Genomic DNA, 27,916 nt, shown 5'->3' on the forward strand with positions numbered 1-27,916 from the left:
ATTCATTTTCATTTAAAATAAACAATTATCTAATCTAAACCCTTACCTCTAATCAACTTTACCTAAGCATATATCAAAAAATAAGAGAAAAAGTTAATTATGTTTTAGCCAATCAGAACCTATCAGAATTGGCAGCTGATAGGAAAGTTTAAGTTTAAATTGTGACATAATAGTCTTAAATGGCAAAATTTTGCATATGAACCCTGTAATTTCAGTACATTTATTAAAAAGATAAATACTTGAAACACTTACTATAATGAAAAGGTAATCAATCTTCACCTTTTTTTTAAATTCTGATCTACTCAAAGTTGCCACACATTAAGGGTACTCAGGATAACTCAGGATATTTTGAAATTTTAGAAATTCTCAAGATGACTCAGGACAGTTTTGGTTTATTGTAAAAATCTCAGGATAGTTTTAAGATTATATAAAAATCTCAAGACTTTTTTTTCTAGGTTTAAAATGGGATTTAGTTATTCCACTTTTAATATTTTGTTATTTTATACAACCAATTTTGTTCAAGAAAATTATTTTATTGATTCTGAAATGCCTACTTAATTTTTTTAACCTTTCAGCTAGCTCTTGACTTATCTTTAAAATAACATTGTAGTTTTTGTTTTAAATCCGAAATAAATATTTATCATAGTTTGAGTTTATTTGAGTGACTTAATTAAAGTGTTAAAAAAATTATCAACATATTTTCTGTTGTATATAAAGTTATCTAAAACAATTACATAAAACTATCCACAAGTTTTGTTTTATAATATCATTTGATTTAAATTTTTAATGTTGAGTCTTTGAAAACTGTATTTCTCATAAGTTTACTTAACATCTAATGCAGAAGCATATACATACAACCTAATTTTTTATTATTATGAAGAAAAATGAATATGATGTATAATTATTTTGTGCCACAGGAAAAGCATTTTTCCAAGAGTTTAAAAACTCTTAATCAGGGCAGTTTTTAGTTATTAAGGACAGTTTTTGATTTAAAGAGTGGCAACCCTGTCTACTCATCACAGCTGTAAAATTTGTAATGATTGACTATAATATACACTATTAGCAAATTTTTACTGTACAGTTTGTATAAGTTTTAAATACTTGATTGCTATTATGGCTAAAATAAAATATCTATAATTTGATTAAATGACAATGACCAATGATACAATTTACAAGTTCAAGTTCTTAATAACCTTAAATTAGTACAGAGGTTGGCGGCTCTAATTTGAACAATTTTGATATGCTTTGAAAAACTATTTATGATGTTTAAATATATTAGTTTTAAAATGCAATATACAAATTTCAAAGCAAAAAAAAAAAAAACACTACTAAATATGAAGGCAGCCAACAGGCTACAGTTTGCCAACCAATGATGTAATAAAACCGTGAATTCATATCAATTTAGTTAGACTATATTTAATTTTTTATTTGATGTTTTTAAGTTTGGGAAACAACATCCAATTTTTATTGTAACTAGTATATTTTTAAGACTGATCTTTTAAAATTTCACTAATTAATTTTTACTAACTACTCTCTTATTTAAATTCTAGAATGTTTCTGTTTTTAAGAAAAATACTTCAAATGAACAAAAATTTTCAAAATAATTAAAAAAAAAAAAAATCAATAATGTGAACATTCTAAAACTAAAAAGTCTATAGTTGAAACAAAGAAATACTTTTAATCACCTTTAAATTATTAAGAGCTATAAAATAAGATATTTAACTTTATTTTTGAATTTTAAATTTTTTACAAGAATGGTAGAATTTTAAAAGTTATAAGTAATTTTTATAACCAAGAAATAAAGGCTTAAAGTTTATATTTTTGACTTCCTATTATAAGCTATAGTACTAGTAGTGAAAATATCTTGACCCCAATGGCCTTTGTAGTATAAAATATTGAACCTATTTTTAAACAACAATAATTTTTAGTTTTTTTCTGCAATTAAAAAAAAATCATTTCATCTCTTTTAAACTATTTAAAGAATGTGTCCTGAAAATCTGAGTTTTCCAGTTAATTAAAGGTAAATTGATAGTGAATTTTTAAGTTTTCAACAAAATTTCATAAAAAAAATGATGGGCCTTATTTATGTCTTTATTAAAACTTTGGGCTGTATTTATGTAATTATTAAAACTATGGTGGTCACAGTTATTTAAATTCTTTTTTATTGTATAAAAAAATACACATACTTATGGTTATTTTTAATTTTTAATATAATCTTTAGTCTTTCATATAAGAAGAACATATGTTAACTATAAAAAAGTTCATACTTTCCCAATGCCCTTAAGTAATAGATATTGTATTAATGAGTTTGAATTAAAGTATTTAAAATATTTGTGACAAAATAACAGACTATACAATATGAATAATCTAGATTTACAACTACAACCTATTTCTTATTTCAAGTTTTATGTATGGCATAGTTTGTCAACCTAGTTTCAAACAAAAAGAGTAATCTAAACTAATTAAGTTACAAAAATCAATATTTAAGTTTTTAAAAGTCATAATATTTCAATATAATATTGATAACTAAGTATTAGGCTATCAAACTATTTACTGTTATTTTTTCAGAGTTTATAAAATGACCTCACTACAAAGTCAACTGCAAAACTTAGGGTTAGATAGTCAAATCAACAGATTAGATGACACTAAACAGCCATCTCTAATTTTTAAGTTTTCTGAAGCTGCTGAAAAGGATCGAAACTTTTTCTTTGCATTAGGTAATTTTAATTATGAGTTTATATTTCATGTTTTAATTTAAAAAAAATGTTTGTGAAACCTAGAAAAGCTGGTTTTAAAATGACTATTTATTTTTAAATTAAACACTCTAGATAAAACTACTTTTCCTATATGTAAACAATTTAAATTTAGATTTTAGGTTTAAATAGTTTTTTTGTTACTTTTGATAGGGTAAATGACTTGAAACTTGTAAATTTTTTGTAAAAGGTATTTTAGTAGTTTTGTATATTTAGAGTAGTGCAGAATCAATTTATTGATAGATATTTAACAAATAGAAAAAATTTGAAATTAAATGTTAAGACTTATGGTTTTTAAAAATATTTAACTGATATATAATTAAATTACTTTAGTTATGTTAGGTTAACATGAAGAAGTTAAAAGACTACTATATTGTTTTCAAATAATAAAACCTTAGGAAACCTTAACTTGATGCTTATTTTAGTTTTAGTGGTTTAAAAATTTTAGATTTTGTTTAAAAAAAGATTTTTCATTTATTTCTTAAGTATTTTTTTAAAAAGCTTTTTATAAATATTAACCTAAAAGTTTTTTAAATTTACTTGAGTATCCAACGTTTAATGTAAGTTTCTATATTCATATTTGTTTAAAATTTTATATATTTCCACAAGGTCATATTTCACTTTATACTGCCTGATACAACTGATCAAAAATTTGGTCTAAAAAATTTTTAAGTTTGTATAAAATTTAGAAAAAAATAAAAAAATCAATCAAACTTTGATGTAAATTAAAGCTGTAAAAATATTTTTTAATTTTTTTTTCGTTACACAAACAAATTTAACAGGTGAAACAGGCTTTGAAGAGCTTAGTAAAAGAGAACCACTGTTTTCTAAACTTTTCAAAAAAGTACTTTTTTCTGAAAAGTCAAAGGAAACTAATAGAAACTTGCTGGATAAAAAAATCAATGAAAAACTTGATGCTCTCATTGATGATTTTTTGGTTATGGTATCTCCTTATCTGTTTCTTAGATGTGCTCAAAATTGCATTGAATGGCTTCTTGTAAGGTTAGTTGGTATTGAGTCAAAGTTAAATAGTTTGAATTTTTAATAATATATTTTAAATATATATTTAGTTTGAGTACTTATATTTAACAAAAAATTTTTCTATACATTTCATTGTTTTATTTTTGGTTAAACATTTTTTTAAGCAAATATTAAATATTTTTAGAATGTTTATTGATATTTGTAAACTTGATTAAAATGCCTGTATTATAAAGTTTTTACTAATTATAAAATATAAAATTTGATTAAAACTAAATTAGTTTCAAATTTAACCATCACATATTTTTATATATAGAATTTGTTAATAAAACTGTATGTCACAAAAATAATGAAAATATTGAACATTATTGCATTTGTATACAGTTCATTATAAACATGGTTTAAACAAAAATTAATCAACACATGTGAATTTAGTTTTTTTCATTTTAAATAGGTTTAACATAGCTAGCAAGAACAAAGATAGTTTATTGCAATGTGTGATGCCATACCATAATACTAAGTTGATGGTCAAGTTTGTTCATATAATAGCATTTGATAAAAAAATTGAACATGCGCATAACAAGTGGAACTGGCTACATCAAAGTGTTCAAGTAAGTTTTATTTATGTATTAAAAGTTAGTATTTATTTACTATAATTTGTAGACTCTGAAAGAGTACTAAAATAAATAAAAAAAATAGAATTTTTTATAGGAGTAAAAACTCATTCAATAGTTAATAAATTATATTAGCTAAAAATTCAATACATTTGGTTTTTTAAATTTTAGCTTTATTCAATGCTTCAAATTCAACTGTTATATTATGTTGTTTAATATAACAGTATTTATATAAATAGTAAACCATTGAGTCTTAGTCTTATAACTCAACCTAATTGTGTTTCAGAATATAATACTTGATTTTGAATTAAGCTTTAAACTATACTGATGGCTTTAAAAGAATATAAACATGTATAATAACACAGTAGAATAATCACGTCAATTACATTTATTTATTTGTTACAATCTAGTTTGAATAATTTTTTGAGTTTATTAACTATTTATCAATATTAAATTTATATGTTAAAATTATTTAAAAATTTGTTATTGTTTAACCAATGATAATAAATACTATTTTGTTATTTAAAATGGTTGTAAAAAAATTTAATTAGAAGATTTTGGAAATAATTAATATTAAAGATTTTTTTTTCATATTTAGTGTTAAATTTAATGTGTTTTTTTACTATAACCTAGTCATAATGTTAAATAAATAAGAATTAAGTAAATTTGATACAGTTTATTACAAATATTCTTAATTATCAGAAAGAAAGTGAACCACTTTCAATGCGAGATCTGGTGGAAAGATGCAAAAAGGACAAAAGTTTTGTAAATTTTATTTGCAACACTGTTGAGAATTCTCAAAAAGTAAAAAATTTGTTTATAACCATGTTATATTGTTGATATTTTCGATTTAATGTTTGAAAATTTAGTCTGAGTTTTCTATATATACAGACTTTCAGATCTTTTTAATTATATTAGATTATTTTTAAGTTCTATTAGTACTAAAAAACTGATGAGATAAAGTTTAATTAAAATGTTAAATACAGGATTGCCAAAACACTGGTAAGACCTGGATTTATCTAATTTCAAAAATTTAGTCAAAAAAATAAGAAAATTGAGGAATTTTGGGAAAAAACCTGGATTTTAATACAATTTTTACATGTAAAATAACGAAATTTAGATGATATAAAAAAAAATCATTCATATACAGTTTTATGTGTATTAATTAGATATTTTGTAAAATACATTTAAAGTAGTATTACAGTTTCTTAACAATACTTGTATACCATTTAAGACCTCAAATATAATTTCTATTTAAAATAGACTGAAATATTTTTAATTTTAAAAACATGAAATTTTTTTACAAAAACCTTATGCAACTCTGAATATAATTTTTAAGATATGTTAAAAAATAGATTTAGAAAATAAAACTTAAAAAAATGTAGTATTTTGAATTATATGATAAAACTGTCATTAGGTTCGTGTGGAGAAAGGCTGTAAAGATCAAATGCAGATTACGACCAATGTTTTTGTCACTACAATTGTTGGTTTCATTAGTAGCCAGCAGAAGGGCATTGCTGAAGACATCTTACGTAAAATACTCAGTATTATTAAATTAGTAAGTTTATTCAATCAGTATTTGTTGTTGTTGTTGAAAACTTAGGTTCTGCTTATTATTGCGTTGTATAAAAAATATAGTAGAAAAATTAGAAAGAAAAGTTATACTTTAAGTTTTATATTGATGTTTTGCATGTAAATACTTCTTATTTTTAAGTTATAAACTTTACAATTGGTTTAAAATGTTTAATTTAGGTATCATATTGAACAGCATAGTTTTTTACTGTGATACTTTACTTTCAAAAATTTAATTTCATTAGCATAGCACAAAAGTTGAAAAAAAAGAGGGTGGGTCAAATATACACGAAGACACTTTTGCACGAAAGGTCATTTTTGCACGAGATAAAAAAGATATTAATAAAAAAAATACTGACTAAGGGTTAGGGGTAATAGTGATAGTTAAAAAAACAAAAAAAAAATGTAAGAAGAAAAAAAAAGTTAACTAAGGGTAAGGTTTAGGGGTAACAGTAATAATAATATAATAATAGAAAACATAAAACATAAAAATTTTCAACCCGTGCAAAAGTGACCCTTCATGCATATTTGACACCTTCCTGAAAAAAACAAGTTATATAAACTGACTAAATTGATAAGTTACATCAATTGTGGTGTAACAGCAAACAGTCTGTTTTAATTTAAAAAATCGATCGCTATGCTGGTAATAACAGTTTCATAATTTTTGAAATAAGTTTTTGGTATTTTATTAAAAAGATAATTTTATTTATAAATCTAAAAATAGCCATAATTTATAAAGAACTTGCAATATTTTGATATTTACGTTTGTATACATCTATTTTGAAACTTACTAACATTAAAACAATAATAAAAATATTAAGATAGGATACCCTTATAAATACAGAGTTTCTTAAAAATTTTGAAACCTGGAAAAACCTGGAATTTGACAATTTAAGCTAAAAAACCTGGTAAATCCTGAAATTTAAGAAATTTTGAAGGAAAACTGGAAAAACCTATGACTTTTAACAATTTTGTTATTTTAAGTAGTAAAATTTCGATTTAAATCAAAAATTCTATCATATAGATAATTTTTTTTGTGATCATCTATTTTTTTATTAAAAAACACATTTAAAATAGCTTTAGAGTATCTTCTCTATGTTTTTATACTATCTAACACAGTTTCTTACCTCAAACTTAACTTAATAATAGACCCAAAAATATGTACTTTTAAAAACCCATAGAAAAATTTGAAAACCTGGAAAAAATTTGCCATAAACATTTGGCAACCCTGTAAATAGAAGGAACATAATAATTTAGATGATACTTCTAAACCTACAGGGTTTAAAAAGTGATTCGAAGAAGTTCAACTGCTCAAGCATGGTTGTTCTTGCAGCCCTTGTGACCAAAGTTCAATTGGAAAGTGAATTCATCAACGAGCTATTTGTAACTATTTCAAAAATTAACATTACCGAAGGGTTGTTCACAATAGTTCATTTATTAACTTGTCAGATCAATGCTCAAAAACTACCGCTTGAGTAAGTTAATTTTTTTTACCATAATTTGTATTAAAACGTATCTAGCTCAGCTAACTGTGAGTCCTTTTAATTAATATATTTAACAAAATTTTAGAGGTTAAATGTATACTTTTAGATGTAAGTAAAGTTATTACTAAAATCAACGAAATGGTTTTTTGATATTACAACAAAAACTTTTTATGTAGTAACTTAGAAAAATTGGAGAAATATTAACTGTAATATTTGTTTAAACAGTTTAAAGGCATAGGGGGAGGTCCAACATTTTTTACTAAAAATAACACTGGCTCCTATATGAAAGCTTTAAGTACAAACTACTAGCTAGTTTTTATAGAATTAAAAAATCCTATCTAACTTTTGAAATATTGCAATTTTTGTAAACAGTTTCCAATACAAACGTGTGAACCGCAAATTTTTTTGGGTCGAGTTTCTCAGAAATTTAAAAAATATATCTTTTCATTCATTTTTGTGCTAGAGACCTCAAGCTTTCAAGAAACGTTTCTTTTATAGTTTTAAAAGACTTTGAATGTTGCGATTTTAAATAAATTAAATAATATATATATATTAAAACAAAAAAATAGGTGGTTTTATTAATGAAATTTTTATTTTTCAAAATTAAAAAAAAATGCTGCATTTAATCATTTTTAAATTTAATAATGGACTTTCTGAAAATTTAAAGAAGTTTGGTTAAAAAATGAAGGAGATGATAGATTTTTAATGAATAGTTTTTTTTGCGTTTTTGGTTTGCGGCTTTCATTAGGAACCTATCGAGGTCACCGACTTTGATCACATGTATCTCAAAAACTACTTTTATTTTTTTTTAAGTGTTCAAAAATGTCTGATAGCTCAGGTAAAACTATAAAATAAGATCAACTTGTAAAAGTCAAGGTGGACTCCTCTATGCCCTTAACAATGTTCTTTATATGAATTTTATTTTAAGTCTAATTCGAAAGTGTACTAAGGTCATTCAATATATTTTTTGTTAGTTATAAAAAGGAACGCGTTTGTACTGCAAAATATTTTTATTTAAAATTATAAAAATGTTTGAAATAATAATTTAAATTTTTTATTGAAATATAGATGCACAATGTTTATCCTTTCTGATGAAGAAAAAGCGTCCAAATTTTTCCAATTGGTCAAACAGTTAGGCAAAAATTCTACAATTGTTGACAAGATTTTCAAGACTGTTGCCAATTGCTGCTTAGAAAACTACAAGCATGGTTAATGTTTAAAGTTTATGAAAAGAATTTTTTTTTTTGCTTGGAAAAAACTACAAAAATTTAGTTTTAAATAGAATTGATTTTTTTCTTAACACAGTATATAAAACTTTATATTTTTAGATGGGGTGCTTGATTCGTTGTTCTGTATCTTGGAAAAATTTCCGAAAGAAAATGTTTCTGCTGATTCTTTAAATGATATTGTCAAGTATGTTAAAAGTTTTAAGTTAAAAAAAGTACCATATTTACCAACATAATATACTCGATTTGATTGCATAATTAAATTTTAACTGGTTCTAGTTTTAATCTTACGCATTGTTTACATTAAATTGTCTTAATTTTTTCAAACTGAAATAAATTTTAAATCAAATGTTGTTTTAGTTTAACTTGGTTTTAGATGCTCGATATTTCATAAATAAATCAGAGCTTAATTAACAAGTTTTTTTCGTCTTAATCAAATTCAACTCATAAAGATTGAATTTAAATTTTGGATGTTATATATTGTATTGAAAAAAGCTAAAATTGTATTATATGGTTGTTATAGTTTAGTAATAATACTTTTTTTAGTCATTGGATTTTAATTAAAAAAAAAAACTTTACTGAATTACTTTTAAAATGTAGAAAAACATTGAGCATGATGATGGAACAACCACAGCAATATCACAAAGAAAACAACAAAGTCATTTGTAACATCATCACCAGCATGCAGGAAGGTGTGACTAAGCAGTTTAATGAAATTCGTCTCAAAGATGCTCCCATCAACGATTTCATTAACAAGTTCATGCATGACACTTACCACCTTCTGGTTTGTAAATTTTTTTAAAATTTTTTTCAAGTTTCTATTAAAAATTAATAAAAAGTTGTCTTTTTTGTTTGATTTAAGGCTAATGTTGATTTAAATACAACATTCAGACGATTGATGGTGAAATGTCACTCGAGTGCGGATTGTTGCACAAACAGCCTTCGCTCAACATTCGCGCTCTCGACAGGTTGAATGTCACGCTGAAGCAGGATGAAGGTTTTCTATCCAACTCCATGCAAGGCCTTCTCATATTTCAACATGTTTTCCGCTCTGAAGCTCCTGCGTCGTTGTGCGTAAAAGCTTGCGAGGTTAGTAGTTTGAACGATTATTTATAGTCATTTTGTATGTAGTGAAATATCAATTTTTCAAAGTTTTAAATTTTTTCATTCTTTTTGTAAGCTAGCATCAATATTGTTTCATGTATCTTAACTTGGATTCTAGATAACTTAAATATTTGATACAGTATAGGTTGGTGAATGTGTCAAGTATTCATTTACCATACTTATAAAAGGAAATTTTAAAGTTATTCAACTATTATTTTAGTTAAAAATGTTAATATTTAATTTTATGATTTAGATTTTGAACCAACACTATGAAAAGAAAATGATTAATTCAATTTCTAATGAAATAAGCAGGACCATTTTGGAAAAAATCCTAATTAACAGGTAAAATAGTATATCAACTAATAAAAATCTATATTGGCACTTTTATTATAACAATTAAGATTAAATTTTAGTTTAAAAACGCTGCAGTTAATATTTTTTGATCTAATTGCAATTAACTTTTAATTGGTGGGCAAAATAAATAGATTATGTATTTTCAAGTTTTATCAATGAAATGTTTCTGTTTTAAAAACCAAGTTTTTACTGTAAACAAATAAATACATATTCAAGATGCATTTGATCTCTAGTTTTTAAAAAATGCGTTTTATGATATTGCAGTGGTAATGAAAGTTGGGATGTAGCAGTTGAGGAAATGATTTCTACGATCAATCACTTGCAAAAAAAATCCCAAAAAAACAGCAGTTTGCCGCTTATTGCAGCTCTTCATTATTATTTCAATGCAGGAGAAAAGGACAAAGCTAGCAAATTTCTGAGCCAGCTCAAACTTGATAATGAACTAAAGAGTATTGTAAAAATTCTTGCTAAGAACTGCTTGAAAAGTTTGTTATCTATTTTCAAAGTTATTGTATAAATTTGTTCAAACGATAATAAAGTTGTTTAAATAGTACTTTATATAAATTTTTTTATACTTGAATAATTAAATTTTAAGCTTTTTTAAATTCTCATTCCGCAAAAGTTAATTACAAATACAACATAAGTTTTTCGGAGTTAAATTATAGTTTAAGTTGTTAAAATCGATTTAAAACAAAATGTTACACTGATTAATTGGTTGAAATATTTATCTTAACTATCTTATATTATCTTTTATTTTCTTGACTATGTTTAGAGTAAGTCTATAGAAAGTATAACATATTTTTTAATACAGGCAATGGCAACATTATTCCTTTGGTTGGACATGCTCTTTTTGAAGCTTCTCAGGATAAAAAGTTTACTGAGGAACTTGATTCAGTAGTTCAATTATACAGCAAGTTTACAGAGAACCAGGTTTCTGATACCGTGAAATGCTTTATTGTTGCGGCTACAAACTGCCAACAATCTCCACTTAAGGTTTTCTTACAAATCTGCGATTTGTTTAGCGAGACCAAAGATGCGCGTTTGGTTAATCTTGTGGAGAGGTTTTCTGAAAAAATTGATAGTTCGTCTGTAGCGATGGAAGAGAAATTGATGTTACGTGAATTCGTATTCATATTTTACAACTTCGCATTATCAATGAAGTTTTCCTTGAAAACTCGCCGAGCAATAGAAAACTCATTTATGACAAGCCACAAGAAGTTATTTGAAAATTTTGAAGAAACAGCAAATTTCCTTTCTGCTTGTTGGTCTGGCAATTCAGTTTATAAAATGAACGAAATGTGCAAAATTGATGTAAAATTGGAATATACGCAACTTTCAGCTATATGCATTTTACAAAACCTTATGGATTCTGATTTAAATCAGCAAAAAGTAGTTTTTGTATTTATATAGAGGTTTAAATAATAAATTTCTAGAGAGCTCCACACTTAAGGAGTCTTTATTCAATCAAGCCAAGAGTTGTATTGAGTTTATTACTTAACAATTGTTTCACGCGAAAGCGATAATTACAAGTAAAGAAGTAAACAAACTAGTTTAGTTTACTTGTGATCATCGCTTTAGCGTGAAACAATTGTTAAGTAATAAACTCAATATAACTTTTAGCTTAATTGTATTTTTGTATATAACCATATTTTCTAAAATAGTTATTTAATTAGTATTATTGGCATTGTTTTATGATTCAATTCAATATATTTTAATTAGAGACTCTTAAATTTTTTGCAGAATTTTTATTGCATATAGCTGAACAACTATAGTAATTTATTTCAAATAAATATAAATTTTTAATTTATATAAAATAAAGGTGTGTTTCAAAAAAAAAAGTTAGTAATATGAAGTTTATATTTTCTAGTCTTAGATTTTCAGACATAATAAAAAAAAATATATAAACATTTTTTAAATCATATTTTAATTATTACAATTTCTACAAAACTTTTGAAGGGTTTCGATGAAAGTACTAAGATTTGCCTCCTGCGTTTCATCTTGGTTGCTATGACATCAAGTTTTGGACAAACTAGACAAGCAGCTGTAGACTGCCTCCAAGTTTATTACAGTTTAGCTGAAAAGTAAGTTTTATAGCTTTTTGTTTATTGTAGTTCGTTGATAATTGAACTTGTTTAATAAACAATCAGCTATTGATGCATGGTTATAGAAAATAATAAATTATAACTTTAAAATACTTTTTTTACTTTAAAAACATCAAAAACTTTTAAAATAACTTGAAAAAGGAAAAATCTAATAGAGTTTAAATATTTAAACTAATTAAAATTAAATACCGCCGTTAAACATTGTACAATGTAATTTTTTTTATTTAACTCTTATGATTTACTTCCTCTATAAATTTTTGGACTCTATTTAAGTGCTTACATATCAGTAAAAGTTTACATTTTTTATATTTTAGTTTGTACGAGTAAAATAGTAAGTAAAAATAAAGGAATAAGACAAAATTATTGAAGTATCTTTGAAATATGAAAATTATATTTTTAGCTTGTACTTTTTTTTTCTAAATCCTATAAATACTTTATGTTTTAGCTGTGAGAAGACTTCAGATTTCGTAAAATTCATTCTTCAGAAAACCGAAGAAATTGTACAAAACGAACATCAATGTTCTTTATTGATTAATAACTATTTTAATTTGAAAAATTCTGATGAAAACGCTAAACGAAGTTAGTTTTACAACTATATGTAAAAGGATAATAAAACTGTAGGTCTTTGGAATCAGTTTTGAGTTATAAAAATAGAGTAAAACTGTATATATTAAGATATTTAGTACTGTATTTAAAAATAACATGTGTAAGGTATTTTTAGCGTTTGATAATAACTTTTATAATGTTGATAGTTACTTAACTTAATCACAAGTGGCTTTAATCAATAGTTTTTGTATTTTATCAGAAAAGCGAAGAACAGCAAAACATCAAGATGAAACTTTTATTTTGCAAAAGCTGATTGAACATAAAAATTTTGATGAATTTACTTCAATATACCTCACAAAAGTTTACCAAAGTGTTAGTGGTTATGCATAGTATTTATAGTTGTGATCTACCGAGTCCAAAAATAGTAGGATTTATGCATAGGATTTATAGTTTTATATTAGCTAATTTCAGAAATGTATTCATGAATAACAATAAAGTAACTAACAAATAAAATAGAGTAGTTTAGATGAATAGCGTAAACTAATTAATTAATTTTTTATAATGATATAAATAAGTTTTTTAAACAGTTTGTTTCTTATTTTGAAAAAAAAAACTTTATTTTAGTACAGTATTTTCAATGTACGCATTTCCTGTTGAAAGTGCGTAATCAAAAGAAAGACGTTATTAGAAGTTTTTAAAATGTAGTTGGTAATTTTTTTTAGTAACGTACTTATATATTTTTTAATTTACAGACTCACCACAGCTTAATACTAGAGAGTCTTCTGCCTCACAGCTGTGAATTTATTAAATCACCAACGCTGTCCCAACACCAGGTTGACTATGTCATACTCTGTTGTCGTCAGATCGATCCGCGTTCGCTTTCCAAACAGAAAACATTTGATTTCTACCTGCAGTGTCTGAGTTATTGTCAGGTCGATGAAAATGATGAAGAGAGGGAAAATATTCAAATAGCCGCTTTAGGTAAAAAAAATATTTTGCAATATACTTTATAGAACTAGTCATAATATCATCAACAACATTTTAGGTCTTTGCAAATAATAATTTTTGTTTTCTAAATTATTCAAAAACAGCTAAACTGTTAAACACATTTCTAATTGTATTTTCTTAGCCCAAAACTGTTGAAATGTTACAAATAATTACTGTTGTCTAAATTTTAAAGAAGTAAAGTACTAAATAATTTTAATCTATTTTATAACTAACATTACAAAATTAAATGCAATGATTGTTATGTTTTTAAAATGATTTAACTTGTTGTACTTGCCATTAACAAAACTTAGTAGGTCAGATTTTCAAAGATCATTACTTATGTATGATTATATACTAATATACTCTTTAATTTAAATATATAATTTGTTTTATTTTAATTTTGCTTTAAAATGGTGTTCTATAAGATTAAGCATAACATAGTTTATAACTCATGACTTTTTACTTTTAACAATTTGAAAAGCTCATATAGTATTATCACTTTAGTGTTTAGTCTTTTAGTTTTATTTATATATATATGTGTAATTGAAAAAGAGTTTGCAAAGTAGTTAATCTTTTTAGTTACAAATACTCTGTGCTAATAGTTTTATATATTGGTAACTAGAGTGATGACTCATGTACACTCCTGACAAAAAATTACCGTTTGTGTATTTTACTCTATTATATTTAAATATTTTATTAACACTCGTCTTCCTTACTTATCTCTTCCTACGAATTCAGGTATAACTTTTTTTTTATTGCAGACAAATTAAATAGTAAGTTTTTTGCCCCATTGCCTGGTGAGCTTCAGTATGCTATTGTGAAAAAAGTCATAGTCGTTGCGTCACAAAGCAAAAACTTGGACGTTCTCCAAGCTGCTAGGAAAGCGTTGAAGGTATGAAGTTTATAACATATTATTCAAATTTTTGTTTTTAATTTTTCTATATAGTAGCAACAAATATACATAATAGAATAAAACAATGAAATTCTAGAGTTTACAAGAAGTCTCATGCTTTTCTTAAGTGTACCTTAGTTAATTTTTAAAATTGTACTTAAATATTTCCGTATAAATATATTATTATACCATTGTTGTTTATTGATTTTACAATTGGTTAATTTTACATATCTAAAATTTTGTCGAAAAGTTTAACTTTAATTTAGTAAATAGTTTTTTATTTTTTTTATTTTATGCGTCAACTAATTATCTTTATATAACCACAAAGGACATTACAATCGAGGCAGACTATTTGGTGAAAGAAATTGAGTTGCTCATGAAAAAAGGTTAGAACTATAAATGATTATGTTAAGAAAAACTATCAAATTATTCTAAAACGTTTGAGAATAATTTGTTTTAAAAAGTTTAGTTCCGAACAATACAACTAGTAAAACTTGATACGAACTAAAACTAGTTATCTTTTAAGTACAAAAAACATTAACATTTTTTAGGTGAAATAAAGAGACTCGCAGACTTGTTAGATATTCTTAAGAACAAAAAGAAAATAGATGAATCTTATGTATGTTATGTTTTATTCTTATATTTGTAATTTTTTTTCAATATCTATAAAAATATATATATTAAAGAATTTCTTATAAAGTTATGATTACATGATAGTAAACATATGTTTTTTCATAACAAACTTTGTGTATTGGTCTCGAATTTTGCAAAACAAACAGAAATTGATTGGACCTCTGTTCAAGTTGCTGGAGCAAGTAGAGAAGAAAAACGACGATTGGCATTTTGTAACGCAGTACTCAGTTACCACGCTTCTTAACCTGTTTAAAAGGTTGGAGAAAAATGCCAACAAGGACGAAATAAAGGAAAAAATAAAAACTTATGTCAACGTAAGTGGTTTTGTTGGAAATTTTTGCTTTTAAAGCATTTAGTTGCTGATACAGTCTAACTTTAACTTAAGTTTTTAAATGATAAATTTTCAAGATGAAATATTTTACTTTTATATTTACTAAATAACTACTTAAACAGGTGCAACTGTTAGTTAGGATGACACGCTCAAGCCATGTTGTCCAAATCTGCCAGCAATCACTATCAGTTCTCGCTTGTATTGCTCCTATGTACCCAGTAATTTTTGAAAATTATTTACAGCAGTTTTAATTTTTTTTTTTGTTCTATCGTAATATCTGCACTATTTTAAATGTAAATGCTTTATACATTTTTTTGAAAACACAAACAAACAAACTATTACAAATTTACTTTATTAATCATATAGTTATTTATTATTATTAAAACTATAACTGATGGTTGCTTCTACCAAAATTTTAGAGAAGAAAAAAAATCTTAGATTAAAATATACTGTATAAAAGTTGATACTGTCAGTACACAAGTTTTAAGTAGATTATAAGTGTATACATTTTATTTTAATGCATTGTAGCAAGCATATATCTACCCTCTTGTAAATTAAGTAAATCTATAGTTGATAATTAACTAAACTTTTTTTTCTTTATAGATTCAGATTTTTTTCTTTAAAATGAGACGACCATGTCATAGTACTTTAATTTTAATTGAAATTTCATGTTTTAATCTAAATTTATGACACAACCATTGTTTTTAAATAACAGAAAATGGTAGTAGACACTGTTATGGAAATTTTCACTTTCATGAAAGATTCCATGTTCCAGAAAGACGACTGCTACACTTACGAGCTTATTACGAAAACTATACAAACAATATTGCCAACTTTGTTTAGCAGAAGTGTTAGTTTAAAATTCTTAGATTTTTTGTTGTTATCTGACTAATATAATGTTTTTCAACGAGAAATTAATTTTTTCTTATAATTTGTTTTTAAAACCCTAGTAAGAAAAAATTTAAACTAAGAAAAAGGCTTTTTTTTAGTATCTTAATGAGTTTTATTAAGATACTTAGATTATCTTTTTAAGGAGTTTTGGTTGTTTAATTTGTTACAATTTAATAACCAACCACATACTCTCGTTGGTTTTAACAACTGTCGTGTGAAAGAATACTTTATATTACTTTATTTATTTGAAATTTTCAGGGTCAAAATATTTCACAAGAAATTAGCATTCTTCGCACTTTTGTTGATAGTTACATGGACATTTATGCTCACAGAAGGTATGTTAATTTATTTTTAATATTTTTACATTAGTTCTTAACTGTCAATTTAAAAATGTGATTGCTAACCGACTAACACATATCTTGCTGTTAGATGTTTATTAAAAAGTTTAAAGTTTGATTTGTATTAATGGATTTTCATTAAGTTTGAGTGCCTTTTTTGCTAAAAAGTATCATTTCAATAATGTTTTTTTTTGTAGTAATGTTAGTAATAAATATTATTTTTCTTATAGAAATTTCGTTATTTTAATTTACAATAGTCAACATAAATATGGTTCATCTAGTTTTATTTAGCAAAATAACAGTGAGTTAAAAATAAATAACAAATGTTTTAAATAATAATTTATTTAAGATTTGAATGTCAAAAAACAGTCTTTATTATTTGGTTGTAAACTAAGCGAAGTATCTGCATGTTTGTAAAGTTATTAAAACCAAGCTTGGTTTGCAGGTCGTTGGTATTCAAAGAACTGCTGAAGACCGTTGGAGAGGAGAAGTATCTGGCTCACATCATGCTTATTTTCATTGATCATTCGTTACTGAGTAACAATGAAAAGAACAAGTCGACTGAATCCGACTGGTGTCAGGTTTGTTTGTTGAAGTTTGTTGCGCGGACAAGTTAAGGAATTACTTATACTCTAATAAGCATTTTAAGTTTGAACAAACGCTTATTCATCGAAAATTTAAAACAAGGATATTACAATTTACTTATGAATAAAGGTTAGGTTATCTATACCAGTGACTTTAAGCAAGTTTTACTCTTCGTTAATGAATTTTTTTTAACAACTTTTATTTATTCAAGTTTTTCTAATTCGATGGTACAATCAAAGCTTTTTGTTATACTGTATTTTCTTAAAATGTGAAAAATAATAGTATATAGAAAATCTTACTATTTACAAGTTAAAAGAGATATTAGCATGAATTAAAAACTAAATGTTTTACTGGTATTTTAAAACTAAATGTTTTACTGATATATTTATAATTAGACTTTATTATACAAAAGTTTAATTGGATTACTTTTCAGATTATATACTTTAATTTCTTAAAAATACCTTTTAATTACGAGTATAAATTAATTTCTCAACATTAAATTTAGGTTTGCAGTTTATTTGAAATAGAAACACAGTTGAATACAGCTAATAAATTGGTAAAGTATGTGATGAGTTTATCCACACCAATAAATGAAAATAAACTAAAATTTAAATTGTCTTCTGATTCCGATGAACACAAACGCAGGTTTGTAAGATACAATGTCTTTTTTGTTTCCTTGTGAGGCTTAAAATAGTAATTCAGTTTTATTACAGTTTATAAAAGTTGTGTCAATATGAATTTAGATTTTATATAATTATAAATTTTAATTTTATACTCTAAATATCATAGTATATCGATACATTTAATTTTTTTATAAGTTCTTAAAAATAAGAAAATTTTTAGCACATTTGTAATAACATTTATATCGAAACAAAACTTGACTTGATTTTATTAGCCAATCTTTGCATAATTTTGAACTTAGGTTTGTTATACAAACGCTGACCTTTGTCTCAAAGTTACTGTTCGCCGATAGAAAATTAGTTCAGAATAAAATAGAAGAAAAGGAAGATAGTGGTTTCTCAGCAGTTTTTAACCAGTAAGATTGTCTGCTTAAATATTTTTAAACAAAAAATAGTTTGTATTTTTAAATCAATTAAAAGATTAAAATATAATTTTATAGTATCTTCATAGGATAGAAATACAAAATATATAATTATATTAATAAACAAAACAATTGTTCTATAATTTTAAGTCAATTTTTTGTTTTCTCGATGTATTATTTTTTTTTTGTTATTATGCAACTAAAAAGATGCATGTATTTGGGAAATGAAAAAAAAAAAAACTAAAAGTAGATGTTATATCTAGTTTAATGTTATTTTCTATCATATATTTTCAAAAACAAGCCTAGTATGCTTTTATCATGTCTTATATACTTATTTAAAAACTACTTTGAAAGTTTAAACATTGAATATCAAACAGAATGATGAAATCCTGTATGACTTATATGAGTGTTCTGTCCAACGATGATAACGTGAAAAGTGATAAGTATCACAAACATATGACCCAAAGAATTACTGATTTGCTAGCTCAGGTGATTTGTTATAAAATATTTAATTATTTTTTTTCACTAAAAGTTTTTAAAACCAAAGGATTGTAAAACCATATTGTAAAACCATAAATCTAAAAAGTATTTCTTCACTTAAGTAATAAAATCTACAACTTTGTGTAGTATATTTACATCAGTTTAATTTTTATAAATATTTTTAAAAAAGTTTAAAAAAGGCACAAGTTTAATCATTTACTTGTCTAAGTGCTTCATGTACGTTAAACTAATAACATAATGATTAAAGTAATTTAATGTCTTTGAAAATCAGGATAAACAAAAGTAATGAAAATTATCAACATATTTAGATCATATCTGCGTTTAGTCTGGCTGTTTATTCCTTCTTTTTAGTCTTATATAATATTTTCCGTATACGTTTAATTATTAGAACAACTTTAAGTACCAACTTTTTTCTTTAAATTATTATTATAGAACTAATTATAGGTGACAAAACTAAGTAAACAAATTTGCAGATAAAACATGATACTTAGTATAAGTTAAATACATTAAATCGTCGTATGAAAAAAACATTTAGATTAATATTTTACTACTTTAAACATGTAAAAATTGATTTAAAATTAATTGACAAAAACAGATGGTTAGTTTCTTGTCAACAAGGAAATTTTTGGACCTGGTTTCGAATCTTTTAGAAGAACAAAGCAACTTGTGTTACCTGAACAATTCAGTAACATTATTTAACAAAAGAATGAAGGAATCAACAATTTCTGATACAGAGGTAGGTTGTTTCTTTTGTACACTTAGCTTATAATTTTATTTATTAATTTAAAAAACGACTAAGTATATAACGGAGTAACTTACAGTTGAACCATATAAAATAGTAACTTGTGTAATAAATTTACAAAAATAAAATATAGTTATGTTCATTGTCTATTTGCAGGTTTGTCTTTTATATTATAAATAATTTTTTTTGTTAGATAGTAAAAAAATATATTTTAAAAGAATAAAATTATTTGACGTTAAGATTTTGCTTATACATAAAGCAGTGTTTAATATGTACATGTGCACATTAGCTTTTGAGAAACATTGTTTAATAGTATGATTAGAACCTAGAAGAAAAAAAAGCTTTAAAAAATTGACTATAACAGTATAATAAGTTTATACAAGTTTTGAATTTCATTTATTGTGACATAAAAACAATTATTTTGTTGTTTTATCCAATTTTTTTCTGTACAAAATTAATGGTTTAATTTAAAATAAGAAATTTTTATAAGATAAATATATAAAGTTTAAAATTTCACTGATAAGGATTTAAAGTTTTAACTTTAAGTGATAAACTATTTTGTTTAACAGGAAGATGCTCTTGTTGAGTTAGGCAAAAAGTTTGTAGAAATCTACATGATGAAATCTAAGTAAGTTTTTAGTTTGTACATTTTGCATGTATAGAACCTTTCAATTAGTTTTTTATCAATTAGCCTAAATTGAAATTAAAAGTTATAAATTATTTTTTTTAACAGAAAAAGATTCATGTGCGTTTCTGGAGTAAGCAAACAGTAAGTTTTTATTTATGATTCGAATAAGTTTGATTTTTAAAAAATAAATTAAATTTCTTATAAAACTTTAAGCTTTCTGGTTTGTCACTCACTCGAGTTTAAAATTATAAAAATTCTAACTAGCTAGGTTAGATTATACTTATAACTCAGGCTAGTTTATATTTTAAACACTATTTAAAGTGTGATTGAAGTTGTAAAATATAATTTGACATTTTATATTCTAGTTTTTAGTTTTTGTTTATTTTACTGTAATGAAGATAAAATTAAATTTTTACCATATGAGTATCAAAACTTCTAGATAAATATTTTATAAGCTTGATTTAATAACTTAGGCTAAATTATATACACTAGACCACTATGTAAGTACTATAATTAAAGACTATTTATAGAAATAAATAATAAAAACAGAAGTTATAGTAATATTTAATGACTTATATTGTGCATTAAAATATTTTTAATTTCAATTTTGAAAATACTGGTCTGATAAACATAAGTATATGTAAATATCATTACTACAATAATTTTTAAAATGTTTAAATTACAGATTATTGGTATGGTTACATGCTGGTAGTAGGTAGATAATAAAAAAATTGTTTTTGTTTTATTAACCAATTCTAAAGAAAAATATTTAGAGCTTTTTTAACTCAAGTAATGCAAAAATAAAAATACAACATAAAATAAATTTATAATCAAAGTTATTTTAAAATACTAATAAGCTATAACACTTTTAAATTTTTATATACAACAGATATAGTATATTAAAACTTAGTCAATTAAAGTTAGTTGTTTTTTAAATATAGTTGTTTTTGAAACATAGGGATCCAGTCGAGTCAGAAGCAACTGAAAGGGTAATTTTGAATTGCGCAATATCCATTAAACATGTGTTTAGATGCGTAGATGACAAGAAAAAGTTGGATTGTTTTGCAGAAAAGCTTCCTACACTTTGTCAAATTGCTACTGGTTGCCAATCAAGGGATAAGGTTAAAAATGTGTTATATTATTTTTCAGTTTTCCATACCAAAAAGTTACGGCAGTTTTGCGAAACAGTTAAGCTTATACGTTAAGTAACTGTTTGAATTGATCACATAAATAAAACTATCTAGAACTTTAAACAACCAGTAATTTAAAATATTGATAAGTTTAGAGATAAAAAACTCTAAAAAAGATGGTCAGTTATAGGTATTTTATTTTAAAAAAGTTAAAGAGTTTTACTATTTTGAAAAAAAATCAACTAAGTTATGGATTATATTTAATGATTTTGATGTAACTTTACTAATGAAGTATTACTTGTATCCATAGAGTTTTGTAGATGTTATTTTAAATGTTAATACTTTAAAAAGCTTGAGAAAAAGTTGACCTAATAGTTTATCTATAAAATTAAGTAAATGTTTTTGCAGTTTAAAAACACATCGTTTGATTCGTTTATTTCCATTAAATATGTTTCAAACAGGTAATGATGTCTTGTTTCATTATAATTGGAGAGATTATTACCAAACTGATGGCTAGGTGTCTCAAGTATCTTAAACAGTTAGTTTGATTCAATTAAATTTATGCAGACCTTTGTATTGTTTATTATTTTTATTCCAACGATTTTTTTATTCGGATATTTTCAATCAAAGTATGATATTTTGTTCACCTATTTTTATTACCTTAATACTTAACTTTTTTATATTTTACAAGGTAAAAAATTGCTATAAAACCTATTTGAATTTTTTATACAAGTTAATGTTAACCATTTTTATTAAAAAGCTGCAATATGTATTTATATTCTTTGAAATTATAGAAAGTGTTTAAAATATAAGAATTAGCTATTTAGATGGTTAAATTTTTACTTTTTTAAGCGGTCTAAATTTATTAAGCTAATGCTAAAAATAAGGCTAAATATATATGAAGTAAAGTAAATTTGAAAAATATTTATTAAAATAATCAAGTATAAGACTGTTTCAATGTTAGTGTATGGTATTTTTGAATATGATGCTAATTTATATGCGTGCACAGCATTGTACCGAGTTTGTGCAATTACATGGACTACCACATGAAAGAGGAAGCCACCCCTTACTCCCTCAATATTCTGCTGCAAACCACCTACAAGTTGTTCACCACGCTACCACACTTCGTTGGCAGTAAGATCACCGAATTTTTACCCAGGGTTAGTTTCAATGTAGTGAAAACAATTAAATCATTGATTTAAAAAACCTGTAAAAAAGATGATAGATTGTTTAAGGCAAATTAAATGTTTTTTTATTGTTAATTGGTATAATGAATATTAAAAGCGTAACTTGTACTATATATCGTTTTAAACATATTTGCAGACTATTTAAATAGCAAGAGATATATAAACAATTTCTACTTTTATTTAATCTTTTTAAATTTTTATTAAACTCCAGATATGCAAGTTGGCTGCAATGAGGGAAGTATCCATGTTTGACAGAGAAAACGAGAAGCAGTCATCAGGAACGAAGCAGGAGCAAGAAGCAAACGAGCAGGTTACGAAGAAGATCAAAATGCTCCTCACCCACATCGCCATGAAGTTCAAGCTGACCACCGTCGTCGACAACTTTCCCCACTGCTTCACCACGTTGCAGAGTTGCCATGACGACGTCGCCACGCAGCTGGGCATCACCTACCTCGTGCAAGTGTCCTCGATGTTGCTGGACAAAGTTGCTCAAGACGACGCCAGAAGCTTCGACAAGCTGTTGGCCTTTTATAAAAGCGCCTTTAACTTGAGGTCAACTAACAAAAATGTTAGTTTTTGTTTATTTGAATTAAACATGATATTTTAAAATTTTTACCTTTTGAAAATATTGTACAAATTTTAAACATTTCATTAATTAAAATTCATGCTTTTCAATAAACCTATTTTGAAATAATTTTAAATTTTTTACTTCATCAACTATTTCAATGTTTAGACTATTAAGATTTTTTTGATATCTCATATTGTAAGTTTAAGCTTTAATTGTAATTTAATTATTAAAAATAATTTATACTTAAAATTAATTTAAAGTTATCCCTTTTTATGGGAAAATAACTAAAAATATGAGCAAACATTTATTCAAGTTAAACTTAGTAAAAATTTGAGTACATCAAATTTTATAAAAAAAGAAACTTTGTTTTGATACCAAAATTTAAATAAAAGCCGTTTGGTATTTCAACTTACCACATAAGTTTAAGTTTTGATTTTTACATTGTAAAAAAAAGATTAATAAAAGGAGTAGAAGATCTGTAGTTATACTTGTATCAATCATTAATCATACAAAAATTACCGTTTAATTTTAGAGTTTGTTGATTATTAATAATTTAAGTGCTGTATTTAACAAATAATCACATTAAAAGTATTTGGTGTAATTAAAAAAGAATTTTTTTTTGTGTTAAGCTTCAGTTTACCCTCTCTTTCAACTTTTCCTATTGATTTTTACTAAAGTACTAGAAATGTTTTTTCTAATAAATTTGTAAATTAGGTTTGAAACATTTTTTCAATTAATTATAGATTTTTCTCTAAATTTGACATTTATTTATAGGCATAAGCATAACAATAATTTTTTTTTTCAACAGTTGTCGTTGGAAAAAGTAGATGTTATTGAAGGTGAAATAATGAATTCATTTTTGAAGTTTATTCTGAAGAGAAAAGAAGTGCATGCCATTCAAGCTATAAAACAGGTTTTTTTTTGTTACCTTTTTTAAATAAATAATGGTAAAAGATTGATAACAAATGTTACTAAAATATGTACTTGATTAAATAAAATACATAAATTTGATATTTTGTAGAACTTTATAAAAGTACTAGATATGTTTATATCATCATTACCAGAATAGTTTGTGAATTTTTGATTTTTAAGTGAGCTACCTTAAATTTATTTATATTTATTATTATTACTTAACAACCTCGTTATGGTACACGAGTTTTAAATACTTTTAATGATCATATTTTATTAAAATTTTTTACTTATTATTCTAAAGCTTTCAAAACTTATAAGAAAAATTAAAACAATAGTTCTTGATTATCATAGTTTTATGTTTACGACAGTTACACGACTGGGCATGCAACGACGGCATTGTATTTTCCCGCGCTCTCACCTTCTACAGGATGCTGCATCTGCTGTTGAGCAGAATAGAACATCTCTACCAACCTCACTGCAAACCCGCCCTATTGGATCATATGGCGCGAACGATGAACGTGGCACTCGAAGACAGCAGTGAAACTGATCCAAAGTTTGTGTTTAAACAATAACATAATTTTTACTGTAATATAACTTACGATCAACTAATACATTGGTGAAAGTCTGCAAGGTAGAAGCCTGGACTTTCTTATGCCGTGAGACAAGCTCAAGTTTAACACAAGGTTGATCATACCAATTCGACCGGTCTCAGTATACCGAAGGCTTGTGGTCTGATGATCGAATTGGTCTGATCAACTCTTTTGTTAAACTTAACATAACTTATGTGTAGTTTTTAACCTCCATGTTTGTTTACTATTAGTTTTTTAATAGCAACCTTTTAAAGTAGGATTTAAGTAATATATACCACAAACTTTTTTCGCATTTAAAAATAAATTTTTACATACTACTATGTGCACACTATAAGAGTGTATTGTATAAAGTATTAACTAGCAGGAGTAGTTTAAAACAGCTTAAATGCAGAAATTTACATGCACTAATTACATTTACAGGAAGGAGTCTACTAAAATGCAAGCTTTAAGCTATTTGGTTCGCTCTCTTAAACTGATATTTATCCACTGTGGCAAAAAGTTTATTAATCGTGCAAACGCTGACAAAATTACTCAACCACTCGTCAACCAGGTTTTAAGTAATTTCATATTATCATGCTAAACATTAATTGGTTTAAAAATTATTAAAGAAAATTAATAACTAACCCTAAATAAAATAACATTAATTTTTATTCAAAACTATACAAGTGTAAACTACTTGAATTATAAATAGGCATTATCAACATATTATATAGAGTTTGTTGTATTTTTACAATACTTTTAAATATTGATTTTTTTACAGCTAGAAGTTATGTCATCAAACTCTGAACTGAGTAACAACTTCAACGATGACGTAATCGATTGCATCGCAGAGATGACGACCAACTGCGGTGATGACGTCAACTGGATGAACCTCAACGACCTGATCGTGCAAAAATTCTCCCATAATAACGATATGGTAAATAATAAAAGTAGAAATTTTTTGTAACAAATAAAAAGACACAAATTAATTTTAACAACGTCTTTATTGATAAATAAATATTGACTTTAATAAGTCTCAACTGAGTTCTATGGAAAAAGCTAAATCTCCCATATTGTTTAGCTTTTTATAGTCAAATACTTATATTGTTTACATTGTGTTTAATATACAATAAGTTTAAATTTAGCTAATATGTTAGATATCTACTGTAATTAGAGATGAGCCGTCACAAGTTTTACTCAAGTGTCTAAACTACTATTATAAGTCCTAATTTATCAAACATTAAAAAAATTGTTATGTTTTCATGTTGACTATTCACATTCAAAACTGTTCAGGTGAGAATAAGAGCGCCATTAGCAATACTGAAAGTGGCAGAAGTACTTGGAGATGATTACAACGCCGCAGTGCAAGATGTTTTCCCCAAACTCCAAGAACTCGTTGAAGGTTTGTTTTTAGTTCTAAAGTTAATTTAGTTGTTTGCAGTCTCTGCAAGCTAGCTTACATTGAATGATAATTTATTGTAATGCATTTTAGAGTAAATAAAAAACTTAAAACTTTTCTTTTTTTAAAGAAGATCTATTAATATGTCAATCTTTTTTGAAATTGCATTTTTTAAATTCTTTTTATTTGTTACACTTTTTTACTGTTTGCATAAGTATACTACAATATAATAACTTTTTGATTTATGTTTTATATTTGATATTTATTGTTTTTATCACAATTTTTTTTTTCCTTATTGTATTTAAATATATCGTGATACATTTTCTTACTTGATAACTTTTCAGATGGAAACGAGGTAGTTGAAAAACAAGCCGCTAAAGTAATGAAGATTATGGAAGAAAAGTACAAAGATGAGATGGATGATGAATAGACAATTTTTATTAGGCCATATTTATAGATATGTTTTATTAGTGCATTTTTTAGCTAAATTTAATAAATATATTCTTTTTAAAAAAAACTATTGTCGTTTTTTTTCCCTTATTTTTTGTCAAAAGCTATTAAACTTAACATCTATTCACAGGTTACTTTAAAATAAATCAGATTTTAAAGACCCTTATATTACAGCATAAAATATAATGTGCAGGTATTTTTCCATATCACGTTGCAGATATAATATTTAAATGGAGTAAAGGAATTGCCAACACTTTCAGAAACCAAGTTATCCATTCAAAAAATGTGAATTTTCTCAATGAGTTTTTTCTAAGTCGAATAGACTAAAAACATAATGTAACAAAAAAAAATTGCATAACGAAAAGCATAAAAACATCACAAACACTTACAAAACTAAAGTAAATTTTTGTTGTTGAGAAAATTTGTACTATATACATAATGTACAGTTTCTATAGGCATATCAAAAGAAACAATTATAACCTAATTACAGAATTTAATTTAATAAAAAAAATACTTTGTTTGTCATAGTTTTTTATATTTACCTCATATAAAAAATATCTATCAGTTTTTTTTATAGACAATGTTCATTCAAAATAGAAAAACTTGAAAATACTTTTTGTAGGACTGACAAAGATAAAATCAATGTCATTCTTAAAATAATCGTTCCAATAGGCTATATATAAAGTTATACAACAGGAGATGTGCCGAAGACCTTACTTAACAACGACGATAAAAACTTGCTGACCAAAAATACGTTCAGTAATGAATCTAGAGAAAATATAAATAAAATAGTTTTTTTTTTGAATGGTCTTAGGTATCGTTAGTTCCAACAGAAACAAATTGCTTTGCTAATTATCTTTATTCAGCTAGCTAAATGAAATCACTATATACATCATCTCTCAACTGACTCAGGAAAACCAACATCATGAATTCAAAAACTACATCTAGTGTAAGAAGATCAACATCATGTAGCTAAGTTTCTGCGGATTGAATTGTTCCATAAAAACCCCTCATGATTGAAATTTTAAGGAATGTCTTTACAGACTATAGGATAAAATAAACTATAGTGTCATTCACGATTTAGATAGACTGAGATGCATTAGTTGTAAAGGAACTGACTAATCTTTGCAAAGTTGTCCTCAGTACAAACAAAAACATTTTAGGATTTAGTTTTGGTTAGCAAACTTCGTTAGAACTGTGTTGTACTAATATTTCTCAGTTTTATTGTTACTAAATTTCTTTAAAACTTTTTATAAGATGTAAATTGTACATAAGTTTTTATTTTAAAAAACTTCATGGTTTGTTTTATAGTGTCTATTTTGTTTGTATAAAACGATATTAGTTTGAAAAAAGGATGCTCAGAAAAGTTAAATTTTGTAGCCCAGAATAGTTGAAAAG

General features: G+C 25.1%; 1 protein-coding gene across 1 annotated transcript; it reads left to right on the forward strand.

The window, feature by feature from the left end:
* The first annotated feature begins 2,619 nt into the window (after positions 1-2,619).
* On the forward strand, positions 2,620-26,539 carry LOC145842055 (HEAT repeat-containing protein 1-like). Its single transcript, XM_082949417.1, has 41 exons — positions 2,620-2,717; positions 3,536-3,755; positions 4,186-4,342; positions 5,048-5,149; positions 5,763-5,903; positions 7,196-7,392; positions 8,470-8,609; positions 8,730-8,814; positions 9,228-9,411; positions 9,519-9,716; positions 9,985-10,073; positions 10,350-10,570; positions 10,897-11,474; positions 12,042-12,166; positions 12,633-12,766; positions 12,993-13,105; positions 13,486-13,714; positions 14,482-14,612; positions 14,941-14,998; positions 15,164-15,231; positions 15,392-15,559; positions 15,699-15,794; positions 16,292-16,426; positions 16,726-16,802; positions 17,251-17,386; positions 17,896-18,035; positions 18,313-18,426; positions 18,810-18,921; positions 19,529-19,669; positions 20,245-20,303; positions 20,409-20,444; positions 21,262-21,424; positions 21,895-21,971; positions 22,443-22,593; positions 22,832-23,188; positions 23,997-24,101; positions 24,469-24,653; positions 25,111-25,240; positions 25,451-25,606; positions 25,963-26,071; positions 26,413-26,539. The coding sequence occupies exons 2-41, from the start codon at positions 3,694-3,696 to the stop codon at positions 26,496-26,498; spliced, it is 5,745 nt and encodes a 1,914-aa protein (XP_082805543.1). The 5' UTR covers positions 2,620-2,717; positions 3,536-3,693; the 3' UTR covers positions 26,499-26,539.
* Positions 26,540-27,916: the final 1,377 nt, after the last annotated feature.

Source organism: Thalia democratica, chromosome 8 (assembly GCF_965202585.1).
Source record: "Thalia democratica chromosome 8, ktThaDemo2.hap1.1, whole genome shotgun sequence".
NCBI lineage: Eukaryota > Metazoa > Chordata > Thaliacea > Salpida > Salpidae > Thalia > Thalia democratica.